The sequence below is a fragment of the Anarhichas minor genome, unplaced genomic scaffold, assembly GCF_050575085.1.
Source record: "Anarhichas minor isolate MPS153535 unplaced genomic scaffold, ASM5057508v1 ptg000045l, whole genome shotgun sequence".
NCBI classification, from domain to species: domain Eukaryota; kingdom Metazoa; phylum Chordata; class Actinopteri; order Perciformes; family Anarhichadidae; genus Anarhichas; species Anarhichas minor.
In genome coordinates, this window is record NW_027466491.1 from 925129 (window position 1) to 952163 (window position 27035).

The 27035-nt window shown below is 45.4% G+C and overlaps 1 protein-coding gene across 4 annotated transcripts in view; it reads right to left on the bottom strand.

Annotated features, from left to right (window-relative positions):
* tbc1d22a (TBC1 domain family, member 22a) overlaps window positions 1–27035 on the bottom strand; it is a 94861-nt gene that overhangs the window by 61129 nt on the left and 6697 nt on the right. For 2 of the 4 annotated variants that reach the window (XM_076111882.1, XM_076111886.1), the window contains exons 6-10: window positions 14243–14313; window positions 6292–6420; window positions 4361–4423; window positions 3831–3896; window positions 7–121 (exon numbers count right to left, since the gene is read on the bottom strand). In XM_076111882.1, coding sequence (XP_075967997.1) covers window positions 7–121; window positions 3831–3896; window positions 4361–4423; window positions 6292–6420; window positions 14243–14313 — 444 coding nt within the window. The remainder of the gene's footprint in view (window positions 1–6; window positions 122–3830; window positions 3897–4360; window positions 4424–6291; window positions 6421–14242; window positions 14314–27035) is intronic. The other 2 variants (XM_076111883.1, XM_076111885.1) reach the window with 2 other exon arrangements.

Consider the following 27035-nt stretch of genomic DNA (forward strand, 5'->3'; position numbering starts at 1 on the left):
ACTTACCGATGTACTCAAAGACGTAGACGACAAAGAATGGCGTGACCAGGTCGTTGATGCCTTGCACGTACCCGCTGGCTGGATGGCGGATGGCCCAGATGAAGAGGATCCGCTCAAAGATCTTGCACACAAAACGGTACACAAGAGAGACACGGTGTCAAAAAAGCACATCTGCATTACAGGAACTAAAGCACAAAAGGCAGCTGATTGATAACGACACGAGAGAAAAACAACAGCGACGGAGAAGCTAAAAGTCAGGAAAATGTCCGGTGGATTTGTCAATTTTGTCAAATTTTCGCTCGACAGACGAATTCATTAACTGTTATGTTAATAATGAAGCGCGTTCACTGACGCCGTCGATAGTTATTGTCTGACAGACGAACATTAGGCCTTTTGAATGACGAGCTGGTGAGGAGGAAAGCGGCTGAATGCTTTCTGTGGGAGTCCGGCAGGAACACCGTGGATGTGGGTATTGATCTTTGAGCGGACATTAACTTGGTTTAAACTCCGACTTCACCAGAGCAATCACCTTCATGATCACAGAATTAGAACGCATGAGCATATGTATTTGTGGATGTGTGAGACCTAAATTAATTACTAGCATCGCTCTAGAATCGGCGCCCGAGGACGCACTCAGACTTTTATGGAGTGGCGGTAACACGCAAAATAACGTAGCAAAGCGCTAACAACGACACGCAGGAAAAGGGCCGCAAGCTAGGAAATATAGATTAAACAATTCAGGATTTACATAATTAAAACTAAATGTTTTATGAGGAAGGAAATGCATTTAAATTGTCCGTTAGACCCGAAGGAGACACTGTTAGAAACACTGACTGTGCATAGAACTGTTGTTTGTTTACAAGACAGCTCCACATGGTGCCTTCAATGGCATACGTTCTAATAATAGTTTATAATATTGACTTTCAAGAAGAAAAAAATTGCATCAAATGCACTTTCCTAAAGATGATATTGGTTGAGTTAAATATCACATAATTGCGAGCAATGATTCGAGTTTGAACCTCTAGTGAAGCGTTTAATGTGCTGTATGTGCTGTTTTCTGTGTTTGTTTTATTCCACCTCTACCCTCCTTGCTAACTGGACCTTGCTTGTATTTATCCTGGCATTCATTGTCTTTATGTCTGTCACACAAAATGCAAGCCAAAAACTTCTTCTGTTGTGCTGCAATTAGGTGGAATCGGGTGAGGCCAGTTCAAATTTGCCATTTTCTCTTTCAGCACAGAGCAACACCTCAGTCTTTGCCTCTTTTTCAGCTGCTCTCTCTTTGAACTTTATTCTCTGCTCTGGTGTTGCTCGCTCTCTCTCTCTCTCTCTCTCTCTCTCTCTCTCTCTCTCTCTCTCTCTCTCTCTCTCTCTCTCTATATTTCTCTCTCTCTCTCTCTCTCTCTCTCTCTCTATATTTCTCTCTCTCTATATTCTCTCTCTCTCTCTCTCTCTCTCTCTCTCTCTCTCTATATTTCTCTCTCTCTATATTTCTCTCTCTCTCTCTCTCTCTCTCTATATTTCTGGCACGACCAACACTTCCATCTTCGTTATGGGCGTCTGCTTAATGCTGCCAGGCCCAGTGAATTAAAGGGAGGCTTGATGTTCAGCTCAGAACACGCACCTTGCTGTACCACACCCATCGTGTTGGAGATATGTCATGTCCCTGTCACTTTCTAAATAGCCTCATAGCTCATTGTTTTACGGAGAGGGAGAACAAAAAAAAACATGGTAATGTTGGGTTACTTTGGAAGCTGTGCGTGCAAAACTTCTCATTTTCTATTTTAAGTAATTCAATCAATGTTGAGACGGCCTGAGAGAGATTGGTAAGATGCAAGTGTCTCCCTGGCTTCCTCCCCCCCTACACCTTTCTCCTCGAATCCCTTTCAGCAGCCTCCACACCTCCTCTTTCCTGATCAAAGCCCCATCCATCAAACACGGAGAGGTGCTGCTGCTTTCAGGGCGAGTGGGTAATGGGACTCTCTCTTTCTCTTTTCTTTTTTTTGTGCGGCCTCAAATGCTGCCATGCATGTGTCACGCCAGCACCTACGCACCGAAACCCGCAGCCGGGTTTACTACGGGGCAAGGAATGTTTGCGTGTGGGAGACGCGACAAGGGTATTCTCGACAGGGAGCGAGAAAAATGGACGCAACAAAATGGCGCCAAGGGAAATAATGAATCCGACACGTAAAAAATGAAAAAATAAAACGTAGCTTTAGAGGCTTTGAACATGATTCCTCTGTCAAAATATCATGGACTCAAGTATCCCATGCGTTCATCAACAGCCACTTTAAACTGCGGAGTTATTCATTGAAGAAGCTTCCTCAATAAAGGCAGACGCTGATGAATCAAGCTCTTTCAGCCTCTGATCACAATCCGGAGGCGATAAAAATAATGTTTTCTTTTCACGCTGGGAACTCGTAATTGCTGATTATCAACTTCTATGCGAAGGCCGCATTGTTCTCCAGAACGAGAAAGTCAAACACTTAGATACCACTTATGAAATCACCGCAGCATTGCTTCAATATCCCTCTCTTCTTCCCCCCCGACAATGGAAAACACTGTTGACTGCCTTCCGTCTCGACTAAATCTCTCCAGGCCCCACAAACAAGTGAATAAAATGAAGCAGAGGTGATTTTCAGGTGGCGACGCTGCAGGCATAATCATATTTAAAAAAAATATGGTTGGATATATGAGGTGCACGCTGCTTGGATATAATGCTGGCTTTTCTTTTTGCACTCAAAGAGATGAGAGGGAGAAAGAGTTCTGTGAGAGGGGAAAAGGACATGTACAGTAGTAACACACACCGTACATCCCTCTCATCTCATCTCCCTTCCCGGTCACAGCCCCGAGTTGTATCCCGTACAATACGGGTGCAACAGAAAGGTGGCGTCGCCTGTGGCGCTGTGTGTGTGTGTGTGTGAGTTAATGTGCACTGATGAATGCTAGCATGTCTCCTCGCTGTCCCCTGTGTGTGTATACAAAGTGTGTGTGTGTTTTCGCTCACACACACACACCTCTGTGTAGGTGTATACACAGAGGGGGTCCGGAGCCGCGGCCTCCTCATTAGCCTGAGCCTCATTACGGGATTTTTTTTGTCTCTCTGCTTCTCAGGCCGCTGGTTCTGCGTGTGACAGGACCTCCCAGAAGCATCGGAATAATAAGATAAACCTAACCTCGTATAAATGGAGGGAAATCAAGTTAATTTCCGTGTTAAGTTGCATTGGGAAGCCGCACCGATCGTCTCCTTCAGGCCGGCCGAGGCGACTCCTCGCACCGCTGCAGAGACAAAAGTGACTTGCACCGCATTTACATTTTAAGTATTTATTAAGTAACCGTTATCCGAAGCAGCTCACAGCGATTTAGTAGTTAAGGACTCCAGTAATGTACGCCTCGCCGTATGGTTTTCCTAATGTGCCCTAACTACCGCCCGGTTGTTGTTGTTCTATCAAACATACTGCTTAGCAGGGTTTTTAGATAATTATTTCGTATATCCCCTAAAACGCTCGACTGTAACAGGAAATGCTTCGTTCAGTAGCACTAGCAGAGCGGAGCAACGAGTGTGTGTGTGTGTGTGTGTGTGTGTGTGTGTGTGAGAGTGTGTGTGTGTGTGCCATGCCAGACCATGCAGTGTGCTGTTGCGAGGGTTTCCCCCGTTTCAAACTTTCTTTAACTCTGAACTTGTCTTTCAAGCCACTGCGATTTCATTTTTAACGGACACTCGTCCCAACAATTTGATGGCGTTAGCGCCCATCTCTGCCCAAAAGCAGATGGGAGGGGGGGGGGAACCCTGCTAGGTGAAGTGGTGTGTGTGGTGCAGCAGGTCTCACCTCTTGGACAGAAGCTTGTTGAAAGAGAGGAATAAGAGGATTAGTTCTCGGTATGTCAATGTGAATCTGCAGAGAGAGAAAGAGAGAAAACAAAAAGACAAACACTGAAGCAACGGGCAGGTTAGCACAGATCTGGGCATCACAGAGACGGAGGGAGAGAGAGAGAGAGCATCAGTTAGTGGATTGGTGTCCTTGACTGAATGCCGACGGGGCTTCCTGTGATCTGAAATGGATAGCAGCGGTGGTCTTGAATGCAAGTGGGCAGATTTGGAGACGCCTCTTGCGACATCATGCGCACGGGATACATTTTGTGCGTGCCGGACCGCGTTCACACCATTTCAGAGTGTCTGCCCCGCAGACGGACGATAGGACAGGCGGACAGATTCATCAGAAGGGAGCCAGGCGGGTTGCAGGGCGGCGGTGGCCGGGGCCAAGCCGGCCGGAGCCAAGCCGGCCAGGACCGGACGGGGGGGGCGGGCCGTTTAGTGAGAGTGTGCGCGGCTTGATGCTGTCTGCTCGGTCAGCCTTACCTCTGTCACCTTTGGCTGGAGCACCAAAGACTCAGGACTCATCCTGGGAATGTCTATGTGGATCTGACATTGGAGAGAAGGGTGTTAGAGAGACGCACACACACACACACACATTTATACTTAAGAGTAGCAACGTAGTCGTCCCCCTACATGTACTTGTCCTCAATGTTCAACATTTAAACCTGTTTTTGGTCAGCTGTAAGACCTCTCCAGATGTTCCCAGGCAGGGGTTTGAACCCAAAATGAGACATGGGTCATAATCTCATGACCGTGGCCCTTCTCACTAATGTATAGACCCATGCAGTTAGCCACGATGGGTAATTAGAGGGTGAATCGAATAAGCCTGTAACATAACAAGGCTCTGCCACCGTGAGTGTGTTTAAGGAGGATTACTGAAGTCTCTTTGCCCCCTAGTGGGGACACAAAGACTGTTTGATGCCGTCTTAACATCACAACTCAATCAACTCCAGTCGACTTCCTCTGTTAGCCGAAATAAAGCTAGAATCTGTTTTTCAACACTTTCTCTTGGGATGGAACTAAACAGCAGCAGTACTTCAAAAAGCTTGCCGTGCAGGCTGGGACTTCTACAATGGCTACATCCATATGCATAAAACACACACACACACACACACAAGCTGTTTGGGCAACTTCCCAACGACATAAACAGATATATATATAAAAGAGACAGATGGAGAGACACAAGAAGAGACACTAGCTACGGGGACAGATGGGGAGATTTGCACCAGCTGACGGACCAGCTAATATGAGCACACACACGCAGACAAACATAAGACATATACATGTAATACATGTAATACATGTAATGTGTGCAAATACATCTCCAGCCACTTAATCATATACACGACACAAAACATATACAAACCCACCGCCGTGTGCAATATGAGTGCCAAACCGACATATGTGCAAACACACGTAATCTCTCTCTCTCACACACACACACGCGGGGGGGGGGGGGGGGGGGGGGGGAAAATCACTGCACAGTCCGTCAACACAAACAGTGCTGGAACAGGCAGAATTTGGCAGAAAAAGACACATCAAGACGCGATCCAAACAGCCATCAAAACAAAGTATGCCAGCTTTCTGGCACAGGGCGCAGCAGATCAATGGGAAATTGGACGGAATATGAGAAATGTGTGGGGTTGTTGTTTTTTTTTGCTATTGACAGCCCAGTTTGATGTTTCTTATCGGCTTGAAATGAATGGGAAGTAGTCGAGTGTTAAAATGAAAGCTTGTGTGAGGTGGTGAGAGAGAGAGAGAGAGAGAGAGAGAGAGAGAGAGAGAGAGAGAGAGAGAGAGACAAAAAAAAAAATTAGATATTATTTTCAAAGCCAAAGAAAAGTGTTCATTTAAGCCGCTCTCTGAAGCTGGCGGCTGGCTGTCTCTGCAAAGCTCGACCACGTTCCCGCCGTGTCAACACGGGCGGACAAATGGACAGCAGCTCTGCGTGTACATAAAGGAGGAAGAGGAAGAGCACGGGCCTGGTTCCAGTAATCCTGTCTGCGGATCCTGTCCACACACACACACACACACACACACACACACACACACACACACACACACACACACACACACACACACACACACACACACACACACACACACACACACACACACACACACACACACACACACACACACACACACACACACACACACACACACACACACACACACACACACACACACGTCCCATCTGTACTGAGGGAATACATTAGTGACGAGAAGCTGTTCCTGTAATTGAAAATGGAACTTTTTCTAGTTTCTTTCATTCAGTCCTTCAGGTTCTGGGATTCAGACGTGTGTTTCATCAATTATTTTAAACACAGAACGAGTAAACAGGACCTGAGAGCATGCGAGTGTATGCGCATACATACATAGATAAATATATATATATATATATATATATATACCTGTCTGTATGTGTCCTGATGGTGCTCGTCGTTGCGGGAGTCATAGTATTGCTGGATGAAGCCGAAATATTCTTGTCTCTTCCTCTGCAGGACGCTCTCTCTTCTCTCTGCATTAGCTGGTAGGTAACCCTGGAGGAGGGTGAGAGAGAGAAAGAGTCAATAAAAAAAAAAGAAAGATTGTTGTTACTATAAATCATCAGTCAATCAGTTCTCGCTGCGCGTCTCCTTGTGTCCAGTCTTTACGCTAAGCTAGCCGTCGTCTGTGAGCTATTTCACCGGCTTTAGTGAGAGCCGCATGGCTTCTCTCATAGAACTCTCAGTGAGAACGTATAGAAGTTGTTCCTCATGTCAAATGTCTCACAATGTGATTCATGTAGAGCTGCGGAAAAACTCTTCATACTGCGAAATTGAGACGTGGAAAAATGAAATTGTCTGCAAGAAACCATTTGTTGCTTTTATTACATTTTCTTTGTATTGATATGTTTTTTTATTGTTTTTATCAATTGTACTGTTTCATCCGTGTTTAAATTTATAATGTATTTTCACTGGCTGTCTATTGTTACATTACCTTGCATCTTGCGGTTTATTTTGTTATATAAATAAATAAAGCTATTATTTGCTTCTTTTATATACACTTTATCATTAATCTGGTTCTTTAAAATTGCCCTTAAATAACGTAACTATCAACATATATTAATCCTTAAATCATCGCACTTATTCTAGTACAGGCCCTTATAAACTTCAGCGAGTAGCTGGTAATAGCCTCCGGGCTAATACACCTGTCTATTTGTGACACGGACTCGCTCCCGTGTTCCACATGGGACTCATTAATTCAGCTCGGCGGATACTCAGTAAAACCGTCTTCTCTGAAACCGAATGTTCATTACATGTCGCGTCTCTCCCGTAATTATTTGTCTGCCAGCGTACACCGTTTAATGAGCCTCTTGGTCTTAAAAAACCTCGGCTACGAGTTCAATCACAAACCAAACTCCCGGGATTACGCAGTCTGTAAATGACACACTTCATTTTGCAGAGAAAACTTTCTGCTGCTTGACCAAACCTCTGAGGGGAGGTACCTTTCTGTGTGTGTGTGTGTGTGTGTGTGTGTGTGTGTGTGTGTGTGTGTGTGTGTGAGCTTCTGGGAATGTGTTTGTCAAGACAGTTCATGTGAGCATGCACGCATTTGGGGAAGTGTGTATCCTTCTTGGGCTTATGCAATGAGGAGAAAGTCAACTCCAAACTGAACAACAAATCTATTAAAAGCGAGAGATGGGACCGGGGGGGGGGGGGGGCTCTGAAATATTCACACAGCTTAAGCCTTCTAAACAGAACTCAAAAACACGACTGCTGGCTCAAAGGAACTTGTCCCCGTGATGAAAAAAAAAAAAGCAGCAGTGTGTGTCGCCGTCAGACCGACAAAAGGCCCTTTTCTCTTCATGTTGTGTTTTACCGTCAGTGCATTTGTTTGTTGCTGTGTAACCGTAAGAGTTCATACATGAATGATATTAGGATGAAGGAGAGTTACAGGTTCTTAAATTCAGTTTTCAGGGATCTTAGTTCAAACTGTTTGATTGTTTATGACAGTATTTACCACAATGTATGTGTATGTGGTTGTGCGTGTCGATTAATCAATTAGTGAGTCGACAGGAAATGAATTGGAACCGTTTTGATAATCGATGACTCGCTAGTCTTTAGTGATAATAAACTGAATATCTTTGGGTGGAAACAAGACCACCATTTGGTTCCACAAAATAGTTTGACCCCTTCTTGGCTAAAAAGCAGTAATTTGAGATGTTTCTTTCCTGTCTGCATAATTCAATGTGAGAAGAATTCCTCCTCTCCGATTCCCTGGCCATTGTCTCTTTTCCCCCGTGCTGACCAAAGGGTAGAAGTGCTCTAAGTTCAGCTACATTAGCCGACAAAAGATCCAAGGCCGTCTGCTAAAGAAGACCTGGCGGTGCGGCTGAAAGCGCCAAAAAAAGGTCAGGAGTGAACCTCCACGCTCAGATCTCAAAGAGTTCCTCGTAAATGTTTAGCCAGACAGACGCAGTGCTGAGTCTCTTCACCACTCTGTCCGTCTCTTACAATTATTTGTCTTGACTTTCAATTTAAACTGAGCCTTTTTTTATTTATTTTTTTCCTGAGAAACCGTTTGGCTGCTGCTCAGTCACATCTGAGAGCAGATCTGTTTTGGACCGGTTTGAGTGGAATCGCCATCAAACTAAACTCGTCGTCTGCGCCATCAAAGACGTCTGCACATCAGGTCGATAATGACCGTGTGTGTGTGTGCTATTTATATATATATATTTATATATATATATATATATATGTGTGTGTGTGTTTGTTATCTATGTGCATCCTTGTCTTTGTTGAGACTCTGCTGTTTGTTGGGTTTTTTTGGAAGCTGGCCGCCACTTTTTGGCGAGCCACCAGCGAGCAGATCAAGGAAATAAACTTGCGTGTAAACACACACAAAGTATCAATTTTGGGCAACTGTTTAGAGGAAAACCAATGTGCACTCCGCTGCCAAACGAGGGAGAGGAGAGCACGTGCGTGCTGAAGGTTAATGGACACACCGCAGCTGCGTCACTGCTCGACAGGACGCACACTCAGGGATTTGGAGGCCATAAAGAGGACGCAAGCTGTGTCTCACACTCCGCTGTGATTTGAGTTTTTATTACTACTCTTTATCGCTAATAACTGGGTATCGGGAATCAGAAAATATTTCAACGTGTCAGTGTTGGTGTGTGTACCCAGGCTGTACACTGTGCAAGATAATTGTAACTTCTTTGAACATAATTGTGTGTTTAATGAATAACTGGGGAGAAGGAAAAAAGGATGTGCGCCTTTCTTTTGGAAAATAGAAAATGAGTGAGTATATCTCACAGCAAAGTGCATTGAGTGCTGAAGATCCAAGTGTAATTACGCTTGAACCTGAGTGACTCATTTCCATTTCCTCTGTGGTCCACTGGTCAAAAAGGGCGAGTGGAGATTTTTTGATTTTTTTTTTCTGATGGAAGGCAGAAAGTGAAGCATAAATGCGAGACGTCTCCGCATGACCTGCCAGTGGTACAAAATGTGGCAGCGCGAGTGCTTCCTCCTGCCTCTGTTAATCAGTCTACCAAAAACCTCATCTCTCCATTCTTCCTCGCATCAATCCACTCCTCCACCCTTCCATCCCTCTAATGGATCCTCCACTTCAGGAAAAAAAGAAAAGAAAAACATATGCTTGGGAAATCCATTTGGGGGATTTAGATTAAATTGTTTTTTTAGTCCTCATGCAATCTAAAGTGATTTGTACTTAGCAGGCGCACATAATTCTGGAAGCAGACTGGAAACAAACTGAAAGCGGAAAGTTGAACAGATAAAACTTCACTTCTTTCTAAAAAACGCTCTCGTCGCTCGTGTCTCTACGTCTCGTGTTTTATACTTACAACTAGTAAACTGAGTTTCACCACATGATTGGAAACATCCACATGAGGAGCGACTTCACACCGTGACTTACTGCAACCTGTACGGCTGAGACGAAGCGCGAGTCTGCGACCGCATGACTTGTTTTTTTTTTTACCTCAAATGTATTCAGAAACTTATATTTGCCGGATGGTTTTGGTTCGATGATGTTGCCTGGACTGCATCCGAGGCTTTCCGAACTAAATGACCATAACAGCAGAGTGAGAGGTGCATTCACCCAATCAGGTGTCGACGGGTACGGTCTCAAACTTTGCCCGACCATATCGAATGAGTGTGAAACGGTGGTTCGGTCGAAATGAGCTTTCGATTTTGAACCTTGTGCATGTCCAAAAGAAATAAAAAATAAAATAACGACTCTTCAAAAAGGACTTCCTGGTGGCCTGCAGCTGCACCTTTTGAAGCAACACAACTGGAAAATCCTCCTGCTCCCCTGAAGTCACCGTGAACGACGAAGCCGCCATTAACAGAAAAAAAAACACAGTTTGTAGGCTAAGCTACACGCGGCTACCATACGAATACATGGCCGGACCAGGTGGCTGTTCTCAGGCCGCGGTTGTAAAGGACCCTTCGGCCGACTAGCGGCTCGTCTTTTGGGGTTTTGTGTTCAACGGTTTGTTCCCAACTGACCTGTGAGATAAGTTACTGTTAACACATTTTTAATGAATTGTTTGAATTTGACCACATGGCTTTAATGTGGTACATTCCTCACAGAGATGGTCAATAAACAAATTCCTCCTTTATAATCCAGAAGAGGATCAGATACGTCCATAGAGGTTCTCTTTCTTCTCTTTGCGGCTGTATTAATGCTCTAAGTGTATCATATATAGAACCTTTAACAGATAGAGTAGGAGTGCATTCCCCTGCACATATACAAACTAAAGATACACAAAGGCAATATATTACTTTGCATCCGTTTACAAAAAGCACTTTGCTCAGGTCTGAGACGTGGCTGTTGTGCGGAGACGGCGGATCTGCAATCCTCCTAAATTACAGTGGAAGTGTAAAAAGGCAAAAGGAACTAAACGCTCTCTCCGAGGTGTGAGACTCTTAAGACTGTGCAAACATTCTCGTCTGCCTCACTTAAAAAATAAAGTTCAAAATCATTGCTCCTTTCTCTCAGGCGATAGGATGATGTGCGCTGTTGTGAGGTAACAGTTAAGCGTAACAATATCTGAATCTGTCCCCAACACGTCTCATATAAGCCTTCAGCTTTGTCAATAATTCCACAGCCAGTGGTTTTCTACTCGTCTCCCACTTCACATTTAACAGCCACACTCCATTAGCAAATGTACATACTGCCCACGGGGCGGACGTTCTCTCACAAAGCAGAAAAAAAAAAAGAAAAAGCCATTTCATTTCTTCGTTCTCCTTCAGGCTCGGACGCAAAAGGGCTCTTTAAAATAATGAAATAAAACGGTTATTATTTCCGAAATAATAGAAAAGTTCAACCGGGTGTGTTTTCGAAAAAAAGCTGGGGGCAACCTGTGGAGCCTCTCCATCAAATAAGGAGACGGGGGTAGATGGAGCTATCCAGGGAGGCGAGTCATCGCTGTCGTTGGGGAAGTTTGTTTTTGTTTTTATGCTTTTTAATTTCCACACAAACCAATAACAGTTTAAGACAGTTAAGCACGTTTTCTGTGAATGCAGAGCGCTGGAGGAGCATCACCGAGCTCTAAACTGAGGGGGGGGGGGGGGGGGCCTGTTTCTCGTCTCTGGCAGGTAAAAAAAAAAAAAAAAGAAGAAGAGTGTGCACGCTGGTGGAGCAGGAGAAGGGCACAAGGGACACCACTGGAGTGAAGTATTATTAGGTGCCTCTGCCAAGTTTATGGAATACAAGGGTGGCCTGAGAGAGAGAGTGTGTGTGTGTGTGTGTGTGTGTGTGTGAGTGTGTGTGTGGGATGGAGAATAGATTTTCCGAGCCTGATCCCTCCTATCTATTTCTCCACTGGATCATGCCACAGACAGGACGGAGAAGGCAGTCAAGTGTTATGACACTTCAGAAGATATGATTGCTTTTGACACTGTGCCCACTTTTCGCTTTAATCCGAACCTTGGATTTAACCCGGAGGCACTAGAAATGCATCGAAAGCCTGACACGTAACCTCAGAAATGGATCTCGAGTTTATGAAGGGTCAAAACGCCCCCCCCCCCCCCCCCCATATATGTTTGTCAAAGTCATCTTGGACATACACGTCCTCAATAAAACAAAAAGATAAAATGTCCCGGCTTGGATGTTGGATAGCAAAGCACCCGCTTGGCTCTTGTAACAAAACGGCTTGTAAATCAAATACCGAAGCTCGAAATGAACTACTGCAAGGCTTTGTGCCTTCATAGCTTCGAGTAGACGCAACAGATGAGTGGACTACTGCAGCAGTACAAGGCTAGAACCCCCCCCCCCCCCCCCCTGCAAAGTGTTCAAGAGCACCACATTTCTCTGAGTTCTCTTGAGTTGAGCTCAAATGTCCCACTCTCCCGTCACAGATTAGATTTCATTGAATGTGACAAAGATCCAAGGACGTGTGTATTGATTTCAGACGACATCACTCCAACACTGTCAACGCTACAGTCAACAGTCAGGATGTATCGTTGAGATTGCTTGGGCATCGTAATCAATAATGAGCTGAGCTTTGATCGTAACACCAATGTGTTGCGTAGAAAAGCCAGCAGCGCCGTCTCTGTCTAAGGAAGCTGGCTAAGTCTGCGGTTGACGGGTCCCCTTCGTTTTATAGACCGGTTATTGAGTCGATTTTTGCTTTTTCCTTCATCTGTTGGTTTGCCTTGACAAAGGTGATCGAGGTCTGTGGCAGTATCGCAGGTACCCAGCAGAAAAGTCTGTAGAACAAACAGCTGTTTCGAGTTTTTCCAATACTGATACCAATATCGTAAAAACCTCAGACACAATGCTGGATCGGAGGCGAGTATGCAAGTCTGTGCACCACGATATCACATCATCGTATAATTCATCAGTGAGAGTTGCACATGTGCAGAACCAATCGGACAGGTGCTAACGGAGAGTGAGTTTGATACTGTGTTATTACGGTATAATAAAGTTCTACTTGACTTGAATATTTAATAATTATAATATTAAATATGTTGGGTTTAGTATGACTTTGAAGAAATTGTTTGACATTTTGCCACTCTCGTGTGTGTAGGGTAACTATGGAGCTGGAGCCAGGGGGCCATGAGATTAGATTATCAAAGGTTAGCATAGAGATTGTCAGCAGGGGGGGGGGGGGGAAACAGCTGGACTCACTCCCTTCAAAGCTCCCAAGTGACCCATTTCAGAATCATATCAATTTCATGATTGAATTATAATTATTTATGTATTAATGTCTTCATTATTTCATTGTTGCAGCTGGTAAAGTTACAGCTAAGTTTAACTACTCTGTATACTTAATAATTAGGCTATGTACTAATAACACATCATAGTGTATTTGTTGCTTTCTACTTTGAGTTAAGATCCCCCTCTGGGGACGACGCAAAGTATCCTAACTAGTACTTGAGTAGCCTAAATGTACATCTTTACATTCCACAACTGCTAGAACGCAAACTTGTTTACAAGAGCACAAAGTTCCTGTAGATCTAGCCGCTTGATATTTGGCTGTTGAAGTGCACCGGATTGATGCATCGAACTTTAGAACGTGCAAAATTAGAGGGTCCGAGCTCCACCCTCCAACGTCAATCCTGTGGGAAACACTGTACACATACAATGACATGGAACACAAACTCCAACAACACACTAATGGGGTGTGCATTAGTTAATCACCCACTCACTCACACACACACACACCCCCTCCCGTCCCCAGATTTAACTTCACATGGCGTTATGAGCCCTCACTTCAGTCGAGTAGCTAACAAAGCGGCCGTTAATGGTTGAAGCACCCAGTCGGTAACCTCCCACCACCGGGAAACAAAAAAACCACAAACAGGCGCGTGCACGCGTGCAAACACACATCTTTAATGACTTCTTTTCTGCGGCACATTAGCTATTGTGCGGTAATTAATGGGAGAGTCATGGCGTTCAAAAAGCCAGTCTTCTCTCTGCAGACTAGGAGCTGTACGCCACAACAATGGCTTAATGAGTAAACACGCCGCGCGTCTCATGAATAAATTATTTGTGCCTCGCAATTAATTTTCCCTATTGAAGTTTGAAAAAAAAAAAAAAAAGCAGGACTGTTACCAGTCTTCATAAATCAAAAAACGGAGGGAGTCGGGAGAGAGGACATGATGGCAACTTTTTGTGTGTTTGTGTGCGTGCGTGCCTCAGATACTCTGTAATGCTTTGTGTGTGTGTGTGTGTGTGCATTTGATGAATCTGGGTATTTACTTGCGTGTTTATGAATGAGGTCATATAGGTTTTTTTTGCCTTAAAGCGTGTTTGTATGCATGTGTTTTCCATATTTTCCACAAATTTGGTGTTTGTTTCAATGTACATTGCACATGCACGTGTGCGAGTGAGCACGCCGTACGTAAGACTTACTGAAAGGAGCTTCCACGTTATCGGTCGGACCTGTCGCGGGATTCCAGACCAGCTGAGTTTCCGTAGCTCCTCTGTGAAACAAGAACAGAAGTACCAGAGGGTTGATTTTACATTCACCACGGACACATATATAGAAATGTGGTACAGGGAAGTCATCATCATTTTACCACATAAAGTCCTCCTCTTCTGTACATGTTGCAGCACACTGTAAAACTAATTCATCTTTAAACTGACTCACTCTAACTTACAGCTTCCTTGAATTTCTCCGACCACAGACCACAAAACTAGAGACATCCATCACTAGAATAACTACATGAAATAGACACAAAATCATTGTATTTAATATGTTTTATTAAATCAACGTAGCACCATATCTACATGTGGTTTGCCATGTTGGTCTGTCTGCCTGACTACATGTGAATGCAGCATTCCTGTGATAAAAGCAATACATCTACCATGACACAGAAATTCAAAGCAAGTCATTCTTGGAAACCCTTCAATCAATCAACAAACTAGCAAACCAGCCATATCCTCGCCGCCAAGGCTCCCAGTCCCGTCCCTCTTTCACTGCACTGAGATGCTCCGATGGGTTAGAAGAGGATTATTAACTAGATCCCCCCCCCCCCCCCCCCCTGGGTGGGAGATCCGGCTGGGCTATAATGTAAAATAAATCTGGAGAGGTGGAAATTGAACTTTTAAATTGGCAAAGAGCAGTTCCCTTTGGGTCCATGAAGACCCAGGAAAATACGGCTTAATGTCAGGGTGCTACACAGACATCCGACACACAGCCGTCTCTCTGTAACACACACACACACACTGTCAGTAAGACAGGATGGGTGTCGGGATCAACAGTGATCCGACAGGAGATGTTGCTTTTGTCTTGTGGCATTTAATAACCCGTCTCTTCCATTTCAACCTACTTCCAGTGAGTCAAACATAATAAGAAAACTAGAATAAAAGGTGTAGGATTTCACTTCCTTGCACCAAAATGAGCTGTGTGTTCATGATATTCTGACCCACTCTGCGTCTCCGCGACACATTTTCCCCTGAATATACTGATCCTAGAGGGAAGTGAGATCACTGAGCGACCTAGTCCACCAGGACCAGGCAGCTTCAGGGTATTCAACACACACAGTATCCGTTTGCTTACGTTCTTTTTCAGCAGCAGTTCTTAAGGACCAAGAATCCTGGATGAGAACATTAACTCATCCAATATTCACAGATAGGTCTCCCTATCCCCGGGCCCTGCGGGTCTACAACCCCCCTCCATTAGCATTCAACAAGCCGAGTTGCCACGGCCAAGCTGAGGCAAACATAAAACACAATGGGAAATCTCTTCACTTGTAATTGCGCTGCCACTGATTTACCTGCATTCCAAGAGAGGACAGGGGTTAGAGGGGGGGGGCACTGCCTTAATATACATTTCCGAGTTGGAAGAAATAAAATTAAAACAACTGTACCTAGTAAATAAGCCATATTCTTCCTCGACTCGTATTCAAGGCACAGGCTGGGAATTGATAAGCCCTTCGCACGGAGTGAACGATATTGATTAGCGCTGCCAAATGACTCCGCCTTGCCTGTTCTTCAAGGCAAACGCAATGGAGGGCCAGAGACAGATAGCGGAATAGGAAATAACAATCAGCTAAACAGCAATGGGCTAAGTCCATCGGCTAAATTGAGTGAAACGCATTAGAGCTTGTTCAGCTGATGGGAGAAGCTATTTATTCACTATAGTTCCTGTGCATCTCCCACTTAAGATTTCTCCCTTACCTCGTCCCCGGTGACTTTAATTATATAGGAATTCAATACGGTGATGCAGTGCAAAGCACGGCTCTGTTGGTTTAGAGCGAGTCGGGGCCCCCGCAGTATGGAGAGGCTTTCAAACACCCCAAGGTTACCTGTGCAGCAGCAGCAAGTCGCATTTAAAGGCACGGATGAATAGTAGAAGAAATCTCTCTCAGATATGAGACCAACCAGAAAAGTTGCTGCAGGTTTTCTACAGATTATCTCTGTGTCTCTTACCTCAGGACTAGAGAAGGCAATGTGTGAACGTGTGTGTGTGTGTGTGTGTGTGTGTGTGTGTGTGTGTGTATTGCTACCAGGCTATGTTGAGTGCAGACATCATTTCATTCACAGACAGAGTCCAGACACAGGAAAAAAGCTGTCTTCTATTAAAAGCGTTTGCCTCTCACTGAATCTGTAGCTTTCAGGCAGAGATAGGACTGTGCCTGTAAATTCAATTTGCCCCTTTTCCTGAGATTGGCACTACGAGACGCTTAAACGGTGAAGTCCATCAATTCTACACATCAAAGTATGCTCACAGGCCTTGGGGAGTATCACTGCATATGCGGAAAAAGGTTGTTATAAAGCCTTTGTGGCTCCAGAGGGAGCCGTGTGAAAGCTGATCAAAGCTGCCTCAAGTGACGTCACTCGAGTCAACGGTCGAAGGAGGGATCCTTCAACCGCTGGATGTCAAAGAAGCTACGTCACCTAACTCTGTGAATTAAGGACCGAGTCCTTCGTTCAGAGGAATGTCAAAGATGCATGTGTGTAGCCTCTGTGCTCCTAAAACAAAAAACACAATCCTTTGCGCACGACACATTTCCTGTCCCCCTGTTTGGAAACAGGGAAACACTATGCTAACGCTAAACAATCTGCTGCCATGGATTTTGAAAGCAGTGAGCTCACTAGACCTCTGTGGCCCGCTGCCCATCTCTTCTGTGGAGGCTCGCGACTACATTAGCCACAGTTCGGAGTTGGATTGTGGGTAATGTAGGCAACCGCTTTTGACAAGGAAGAACGCGTGGAATTAACCAATTGGTTTTGTTGCATCGATTTGGATCATTTCTAAAAATTCCATCACATAAATTGATTGGGGCGCTCTTTTAACGAATCATTTTCGCCGGTTTTCCCGTTTTATCGGTGAAAACTCTTCATCAAGCAACACCTAATGCAACGGACACGGCATAATACGATATTGACGTCGGTGCGGGCTAAAGTTAATTGCCACTGTGGTCCCGTCCCAGCGTGGTTCATTAGAGTACATCCTTTTCTTCGCAGGCGTATGAAAGACTAATCCCAGACCTGTGGCAAATTGACCGCCACTAATGCACGTCAAAGTCCATGTGCACACGTTTTGCAAATTCCCATCAACTTTCACAGCTCCGATTCATTTTCACCCCTTCCAACCTCTTTCGGCCAGTACCTCTGTGTGTGTGTGTGTGCGTTCCTATGTCTGAACGCTTGCAACGACGTCAACCTCGTAGAGCTGGACAGCCGCAGTGAAGTGACGTCGAAGGCGCCAACGACAAAGTGCAAGACTTTAAGGGTGAAACGGTTGCCCTGTGTGCGCCTCTACATTCATTACGAACAGCTCGTCGAGGGTGTCTCTCCTCTTGCCTCGCACCTTTTGACCCTCCATTTGCACTGTCGGACGAAGAAATGAGTCCATGAATCTTGTGGGCTCGGGCTTAATTAAACTATGTTATATTTCCCCCCCACATGTCATTAATCTCCCCACGGGGGGGGTGTACAGAGGGGAGGGGTGAGAGGACGTGAGGCGCAAGTTGGCTAATAGTCTTTACATCCCGACGCCGCAGTGATCTCCAGAAAGCCCCCTGTTACCCTTTGGGCAAACACTTTGTATTTGCAGGAAAGGCTTGTGGAAGAACAAATGCGTGCACTGAAGGAGCCTGTTCTCTGTGTGTGTGTGTGTGTGTGTGTGTGTGTGTGTGTGTGTGTGCGTGTGCGTAGAAGAGTGCGGAAAGGGCAAGGGGCAAATATTTACTCGGCACCATGTGGACCAGCGGAACAAGACCCTTTAGGCCCGTACATCATACACAGAAAAGTGCAAACACAGCTCCCTACTCATGAAAAATTCGCAGTCTTCCAAACACTCTCCAGCAGAGAGATGGACCACTGCAGACTCCCGATCACAGTTACCCCAATGAGAGCCCAGACGCCCTGTAGACCCAGGTAGTACTGATGCACTGTGCTGCTACAGCACATGGAAGGACAACGGTTCTACTCGCAAAGATGGTTTCACATTTGAAATTAGTCCTGGGCTAAAAGCCTGCTTTGAAAAGGAAGCACTGCCTAAGACAATATGTAATCCATAATCCATCTGTGAATGGACTCTGTGGCGATGCTTTGTTCTAATGCAAAATACACTCATAGGGAATGGTGTCTATACCCGCTAATCTCCATTCCCCGGAGTGGGCCGGTGACAGAGAGGCCAGCGTGAGCGCAGTTGACGTACGGGCTAAATTGCAGATGTCGTTTTCATTAGCGCGAGGCCGGCTCGTCTCGCAGAGAGCACGTCGGACTCTCTGGGACATCTCCGGTGCATTATGAATGAGCTCCACTGGAATAAATTAAACGGCATTTCGTGACATTTTGGAAAATGAATCTGTTTGTTGTTGTTGTTTTTTTTGCTCAGCGGGCACTTGTCACAATGTGGCAAAAATGTTTCCCCAACTGTCCCGCGGGCGACGAGGGAGTAGCTGTCCCCGTCAGTTTCAGTGAGCCGAGTTAATAATGCAAACAAGCCATTTCTAGCTGACGAATCTGTCAACTCCTCTTTAAACATAGTAATCTGCACGACTTGAAAAAGATAAAAAACACTAATTGAAGCTGTAAAGACATTTCTTTAACAGGTCTCTACAGGAACAAGGCAGAGGCAACTCATTAAAGCAATTTACAGTCAATTCACCCCGCAGGCTGTCACTTCAAAATGTACGTTTAAAAGTGCAAGCGGGGGCAGGCGGAGAACAGAATTCCCCTTGTGGGACCAATAAAATATCACATTATTATACACTTGCTTTTGGAATTAGTGCCATCAGTATTGTGGGCGTTTTATCATGCTGGCAGGCACACACCTGGAGATGGGGGGGGGTTGGTTCTGGGGGAGACGGGGTACCACCCTGGAGGAAAGCCATGTTCCTCACAGGCATGACAAACACCTGTAACGTCAGCAGCGTGCAACTCAGGGCCGACCGCTGCTAGTCCTTCCTCTGCGTCTGCTGTACTCCATTATGCATGAACGTACAGGGGTGCACTTTGTCTTGGCTGGAGTTAAGCTGGGGACCACGGGGGCCGATTAAGACACCACGTACCTTCTGTTGAACAACCACCGCAACAGCTGCTCCGACGTGGTGGCCCCTCAGAGGTAGTGAATGCTCAACGAACTCTTGAAACATTCAGAGGGCAACATATAACTAAATGCCATGTTTGTGCTTTTTTTTTTTTTGACTTGTTTGGTCCAAGATAAACAAAAGGGTTCTGAAACAGCAGCCTCGCTAAAGGCCACCTCAACCGAGCCTACATGGAGGTTTGAGCCACTCACATGTGGGTCACGTCACCATTTCTTTACCATTTTAGCTACGTAATGTTGTGGCAGAAACACTACCATTGAGTTGTGGCTGAAATGAAGAGAAGAGACGTAGTTCTTGGAGTAGCAACCAGCGGGAAGTGTTGTAATGAGCACAAGGCAACATACAACAAAATCCAACAACGCAAGTGGTTATACAGACTATGCAGAACCTGGGAAGTAATTATATCGATTACATTATAATGTAAATGACTGACTCCGCCAGTTCAGACATGTTTGTGACGACAACAGGACGGCGAGGAGGTAAAGATGTACAATTTAACAGCGGAGATGACGGCTAAAATGTTGAACGAGTGCTGGTTAGGGGTTCGCCGCAGCACAGAGCTCACGGTTCACACTGTTTCACGGTTTTCCAGCTGCTATACAAGGCTACAGACTATATTTGTTTCACCTCTGTCCCGAAAAGTCCTTTCAACCACTCTGAAGTCTGTGTAAACCATCGAAAAATTATAAATGTTATCCTTTTACTTTGTTATTGTCATCCATAGTGGTTATTTGCATAAACACACACAATTCATGTGATAAACAATTAAAAGATTGTATTTTTATTGATAAAAAAAAAAAATCTTTCCTGAGTGGACTGAGCTTCACTGGCCAAGTGAGGGCTCTGACTATAAGCTACCGAGCAATACCAGGTGGCTGTGTTCGAAAAAATCTAATAAAAAAAATCAAACGGAGTGTGTGTGTGTGTGCTCCTTCACTTCCTCCATGTCTGCCTGTCTTCCGCACCTGTCAGTCAGTCTACCTGCCCGTGTGCACGGTGGTGTACGAGTGCCAGTGAGAAGAACAGAAGCGCCGTCTGTCAGTCAGTGCTGGCTGAGCGGGGAGCTGACGGGAGCAGGAGGGAAGCCGGTTGGCGGGCCGGAGCCATGCACTATTCAGGCATCGTTCAGACGGAGCGCGACCACTGGGCCAAAACACCACAAGGTTCTCGGCAAAACGCGCGTGCATGTGAACAGCGCGCGCACACACATGCCAAAAAAAACTAAGGGGGTTTGTACTCGGTATAGCGGTGAGCTACCTCAGCAAATCCAAACACTTTTCCCCACTGCGTCCTGAAGCAGCACGAGAATCAGGTCATGTCTCCTGCTTTAAAGTGCAGCAATAAATAATTACGATGTGTGCCACCTGTGTGATGCCCATGAAAGCCTTGGATAACATTGCAATGGCAAAAGAAAACGTAGGTTAAATGCCGCCGTTGCAGACGTTGTCCCAGTGTCATCTGAAGCTATTTTGCCAGTGAGGTCAAAAAAAAACAATACAATCGGGACGGACACCTTTCTCATGCAGTTCATTAAAAAGTTAAGCTCCCCTCCTATAAACCTTGAATGCAGTGAGAGAGCCCTGAACGGTCTAACTCATCTAGAGGACAAAGTGATGGCGCCAGGGAGCAGACGGCTCATAAACTAATGGCGCTCTTGTAAAAAGATACTCCCCTCTGGATTATACCTGCTCAGGAGGCCTGATGGATGGCCCAGATGGCCGGGAGAGGACACCGAGCATAGATGAGTGTACAGGTGTGACAACGTGTGTGTGTATATGTGTGTTCTTTTGTGTGCTATAACACAGACATGCATAGTCAATTTCCTGGGGCGTGCCTCACCGTTAAACGATTTAGATGACACAGGTTGCAAAATACCTGACATGGTCACATTTTGTTTTTACACAGTTTTATGAGGGGATTATGGAGACATTTTGAATTTCAGTTATGTCACTTTTACAGGTAATGGTTATATTGTAAGGAATAAATTTCCAAATTTCCGCTATTCTAAAAATGACCTCATTCATATGCGTTTCAAACGAGTGGAGATTCAAAGGATAAAAACAGTGCAATTGGTATTCAGTAAAAGTAGTAATGCTAATAGGACGACACGTCCTTTCCAAGCGCTGCTCATGTTATCCTCGACACTTAAATAGCCTCATCAATTAGTCAATCAAAACAATTCTGGAAACATTTAATAACCAACTTCTGATTTAAATAATGTTTTGAACTGCAATGCACTGGTTCCACATTGGCAAATGTAAATGTTTTCAGATTTTCTTTTGTAAATTGAATATCGTTGCATTTTTGGGCGGTTGGCCGAACAAAACAAGCCGCTTGGAAAAACATCACTTTGAATATTTTACAAAACTTTTACAAAAATTACATTTAAAGATGGAGATTCCACCGATTTGTTGGTTTTGACTTTTTGTTCGGCTGTTGCTGCGTTCACACCACGAGCGACACAGCAACATTCTGCAAGTCGTGTTCAATGGAGGCCGATGGCAGACACTTGTCTCTGTGTGACGGGCTTGATCGATACAAATACATTTTTTTTTTTTAAAAGCGCTCCAATGACGCCGTGAGTCGTCGATATACGTTTATGTCATATGTTTTTGTTTCACTCTGTGAAGTTAGCCAGTTTCCGGTGCTATTTAACGGCATAACTACGTCAACCAGCTGGCCACGCGTGGCCGTTTTCTTGCTTTAGTCGCCACATTCTTTTCCCGAAATCCCTAAAGATATCTAACAGTGGACACAACATCACTTCCCCTCACAGAAAGCAGCACTTCCCAGTTGCCCTGCAAGAGAACAGGTGCGGTCTGTAAGGACTGACTTGTGTTCAGTGAAGAGAAAAGGATGAAAAAAATAAATTCACATGGAAGACCAGCGTGTAACAACGGAGTAAACTAAGCCAGACAAGCTGCGAGGCTGCTGACACGGGGAGACAGCTGGAGGTTGGACCAACCTTATTAAGTCAGGTGTTTTGCCCGGGGACATGCGAGGAATCAGCCTGAGCATCCACACCCAGATGCATGCACACACCGCTGGAACACACAGCGGGGTGCAATTTTAAAGCGGAAAGAAAAGGGAAATAACAGAATGCCGTGATGTCAGCCTCTCTCACAGTATCCACTTTCCAGGAGAGGACACTTATTCAGCGGTGCATTGTTTTGTTTTTTCTCTCTGGCTTTCGTCCAATCGGTGCTGTTGACGTCCCGAATGAAAGAGGAAGCTCCTGAGAATGTTCGTGGAATCCGTTTTTCTGTAAACTTGCCACATTTTCCCAGAGATTTTAACGATGGGAGACGGTCCAATGCTTCATTATCTCCACTTCTACACTTTCCACGCCAGTGACCCCCCCACCCCCACACACACACATCTATAATTATCACACATGGACTGGGCTTTCAAAATGAGGCATTAGGGCCGAGTTAAATTGAATTACATCACCACCTCCCACTTTGATGGTCGGCTTTTAACTTTGCAGGCGGCGCTGATGGTAAGCCTGTCATACGGTGGCTGCTGTGTAACAGGATTGCGGGGCTGTAGCGCTACAGAGCGTGAAAGAAGCGGGGCCTCCTCACCGTAGTTGCTGCAGTGAGGGCGATGGCGGTTGGGGAGAAGCGTGCCGTAGACGGTGGCGGAGGTAGTACGAAGAGCTGCAGCACCCCCCCAAACAGAGGGCAGGGACACACCGATGCACGGCAAGGCCATGGGAGGAAGTGTTTTCTGGGTTCTTATTGGTGGTGAAGCCGGTTCTTCGTGTCTGTGTTATTTATAGTATCGATGGCGCACGGATCGACACCATAAATCGGACATGTGTGAGGTAGACTCGTATAAAGACCACAGAGAGCAAAACAGAGAGTCTCTGTTTTTTTTCTTTAAGAGAGAAGAAGAGGAAGAAAGAGAGACAAACAAGGAAAGCAACTAATGAAAAAGGCTTGTAAAAGATAGAGTAAGGATAAATTGCCGGGACGGAGAAGAAGGGGAAAGGACCATTGCCATAGCAACAGCGGTATTTCTGCCATCCAGCAATAACTGCTCGATGTCACATGCCGACTCTTGGTCTTATAATCAATTTAAAAATAGGAAAAAGATATGCAGGAAGTCTGTAAAACCTGGCTTTGTGACGTAAAGCCCACAGAAAAACAATGCCTGTAGTTTAGAAGCTGGAAACTGAACAGCTGAATATTAAATCATGGAACTGTGGAACCAGCAGTTCAAAAAGTCCTTTTCACCTATTCCTAGACCACACATTTAGAGACGGCAGCGGTCACATGACCACCAAAACAGATTCTGTTTGTTCGTCAAAAGAGTGGTCCTGGATCGGCTCGAGTTAAGCAAGCTGGAGAGTCAAGTAACCGGCTGTCTGTTTCTCCCACCGGCAGTTGGCAACTTGCACCCGTCTGCGAATACTGCAGCCGTGGTTAAGAGTCGCATTAACAAGAAGTGAAACTGGCGAGTGGACTTTTTATCCCAGCTACAATAACTCCCTCCTCGCCGAGCGTTCAGCGGGTGCTGTGATCAGGTTCACTCGACAGACAGGCTCGCCTCGGGGCATCAGGAATAATTAGCTGGAATCAGCCTCACATCAATCACCCGACTCATAGGTCGTCACCTTCTGCACGACCTTACATGCTAAACAGGCCGCTATCACAACCTGTCGCAAGGCTCAGTGGAGAGGGGGAGGGGGAGGGAGAGGGAGAGGGAGAGGGAGAGACTGACGAGGATGTTATAGACGCGAGTACAAAGGAAGATCACGACTGCGAGTTAGGCAGACCAAAAAAGAAAAGAAAAAGGTGAGAAAAACAGGTGCAAGCGTGCGTACTGTTGCCTTTCCCCACCATCTATCCCCCTCAATTAAATCCAGTTTACTTCTGACAAACAGTCCCAAAGTTTCATATCACACGAGCATGAAGAGTGGAACTTAACGCGGCCTATTGCACTCTGCCTACATGACAACACGAGCAAGCCTGCAAAACAAAGTGGAGGGAGCTAGAATGCAAAGTTATGCACTAGGTCTACGAATCACACGCTGACCAACACGGGCTCGCACACACACACACATACACACACACCTGTGGACTCTAGAGAGCGGCGGTGCTGACATGTCGGGGGGCTTGGCCCAAAAACATGGCTGCCCCTGCAATTAATTACACCGCTCAAGTGAGGAAGCTGACCGATGGATCATCCCGGCCCCCATCTTCCTCCGAGCTCAAGGACGGTCGGTCGAGTTTCTCCTTTACATAAGGGGGCGTCGTCCCCGCTGACGGCGTCCAATGGCACATGAGGGAATTTGGATGTCGAGTGTTATGCGTGTCACCTCTGCTTTGAGGACAAGGAGCTTCATCCGTCTTGTCACCTTCCTCTTAACTAAAAACTGCAAAGAAAATGTACTACTGTGTACATGAAATGTGGAAGCAGTGACGTCAGTATTTCTAATCAGACATATATAATCATGCACAAACAATATTATTTATTTTTCTCCCAGAAATATTTTTACGGTGCAGTACGCTTCCATCAGATGGTGGCGATTCTTTTATTTTATTTTTGTATTCTCATCTATATCTCATCCTTTGCTGCTGCAATGACCCAATTTCCCCACGGGGATCATTAAAGTTTCATCTTATCTTATCGTATCTGCCCCTAACCCTCACCCCCCCCCCCCCAATCCTTCACTTAATTATGTCCCGCGAATGAAGTTCATCTTTCATGCTGCCAGCAGCCAGCAGCGTGGCTCGCCCGTTCTGGGCTATCTAATCATGGCGCGGAGTCTAAACTAAATTTAGACAGCCGGCTTGTGATGCCTGGCAGGCCCTAATGGGGGCTGACACCTGGAGACAGTCCGCTGATGTACAGGGTACACTCTGCACGAGCTGGGGGGGGGGGGGGGGGGGGGGGGGGGGGCACGCAAACCAATGTTGACTAACGCTGACGACTTGTGAACCGCTTTTGTTTGCAAAAAAACTTTTCAAGGGGATCACACGTAGAGGTGAAGCACTGTGCTGACTAAGGCCGTTCCAGCTTAATGAAATCCAGCATTTACATTTTAGGATCTTAGCCAACGCTCCTTGTGAGTGTGTGTGTGTGTGTGTGTGTGTGTGTGTGTGTGTGTGTGTGTGTGTGTGTGTGTGTATGTCAAGAAGTAATCTACATGTGGCAGCTAAAGCAGTGCCACAAATTTGCACACTATTATTCAAATTGTAAACCAATCAAGTCAGTTGTCTGTTGACAGAACATGATTTCTAGATGCAGGTTAACAGACTGGTATACGTAATGTACCAGTGGCAATGCAAATACCATTATCATTAATCATTCAGATTATACAAAAATGCACGGAGAAATAGCTGAGTGTTGAAGTGCACAGAGAGCCAATAAATCAGCCAATATCAGCGTGTTACAAATATTGACGTATTGACGATAGAGCGAAGATCAGACACAAAATAAATCAGACGCAACCTTCTGTCCAAGTCTGACCCGAGCCCCAAACATGGCAGCGGTTTTGGATGCGAGACTGATGAGGACGTGTCGAGTATGCAGCTACAGCAAGCAGCAGAAACGCAGCAGATTAGAAAAACGGAGAAGACTCTAAGTGAAAATATGTTAAAGTGCACTTATACAAGAGGATGTGAACAAAAGGCTTGTTTCTAATAATAGCCGGTCTCAAATCAATGCATGGTAGCCTCTACAGTTGTGGTAGATTAGGACCACAGCCAATGTTTGAGAATGCCGGCTACGGTATTTAAACTGTGTCATCTCCACACTGAAATATCTCCGACACGCTCTTCTTTTGTATTTAGCATATTTAGGGTATTGAGACAGGCACATAACCCATCCTCTTGCTGAGCACTGCACTTTTTGAATTGTCTCCCCTTCTTCTCGCTTCATGCTCCCCTTCTGTCAGACACACACACACACACACACACAATGCTGTGTAAACACACAAAAAAAGACTACATCCTTTACGATCTTCACTCAAATAGGCTTCTAAACAGAGTTTGAATCTACACAACTCTCATAGTTGATGGACAGATCTGTAAAACTCCACAAGGAATCACACAGAAGAACCACTTTAAATGTTTGAAATGTTTAGTGACTGCCTAAATAAAAACTGGGATGTTTGACGGCATCAGACTACTTCCACAGGTAGTATCTGTATCCATATGTTTTCCTGTTTAGGGGTTGACCTGTGCTCCCTCAGACTTTGATATTTCTTTAGACTTTAAAAATCATTGCTTTGCAAACTCGTCCGATTGCCTCTTTGATGTAGTTCCTGAAACTGTAAGATTGATGCATCAAGTCGGTGTGTCACAGTTGCCAGAAGTTTAGTTTTCGGGGACACGGAGTCAGCGGTAAAGAGGGAGGTCTGCAAGGATTTCACGGCCACTGGGGCGGCAGTGGGAGCGGATGAAGTCTCTGGGGTTGGATAAACAATAAAGGCTTGTCGTTTGGTTAGAACAAAGGCCTGTCATTTGCTTCTGTTGTTGGTGGTATTTTTTTTTTTTCCCCCCTTGTAATCTGCATGTCCAGATGGCTGGATGACTTCCCCCCCCCTCACAGCATCGTTAAAAAATGCAGCACAGCTGGCAGACAGAGTGAGCAAACTAAGAGTGAGGAGCAAGAGAGTGCGAGGAAAGAGC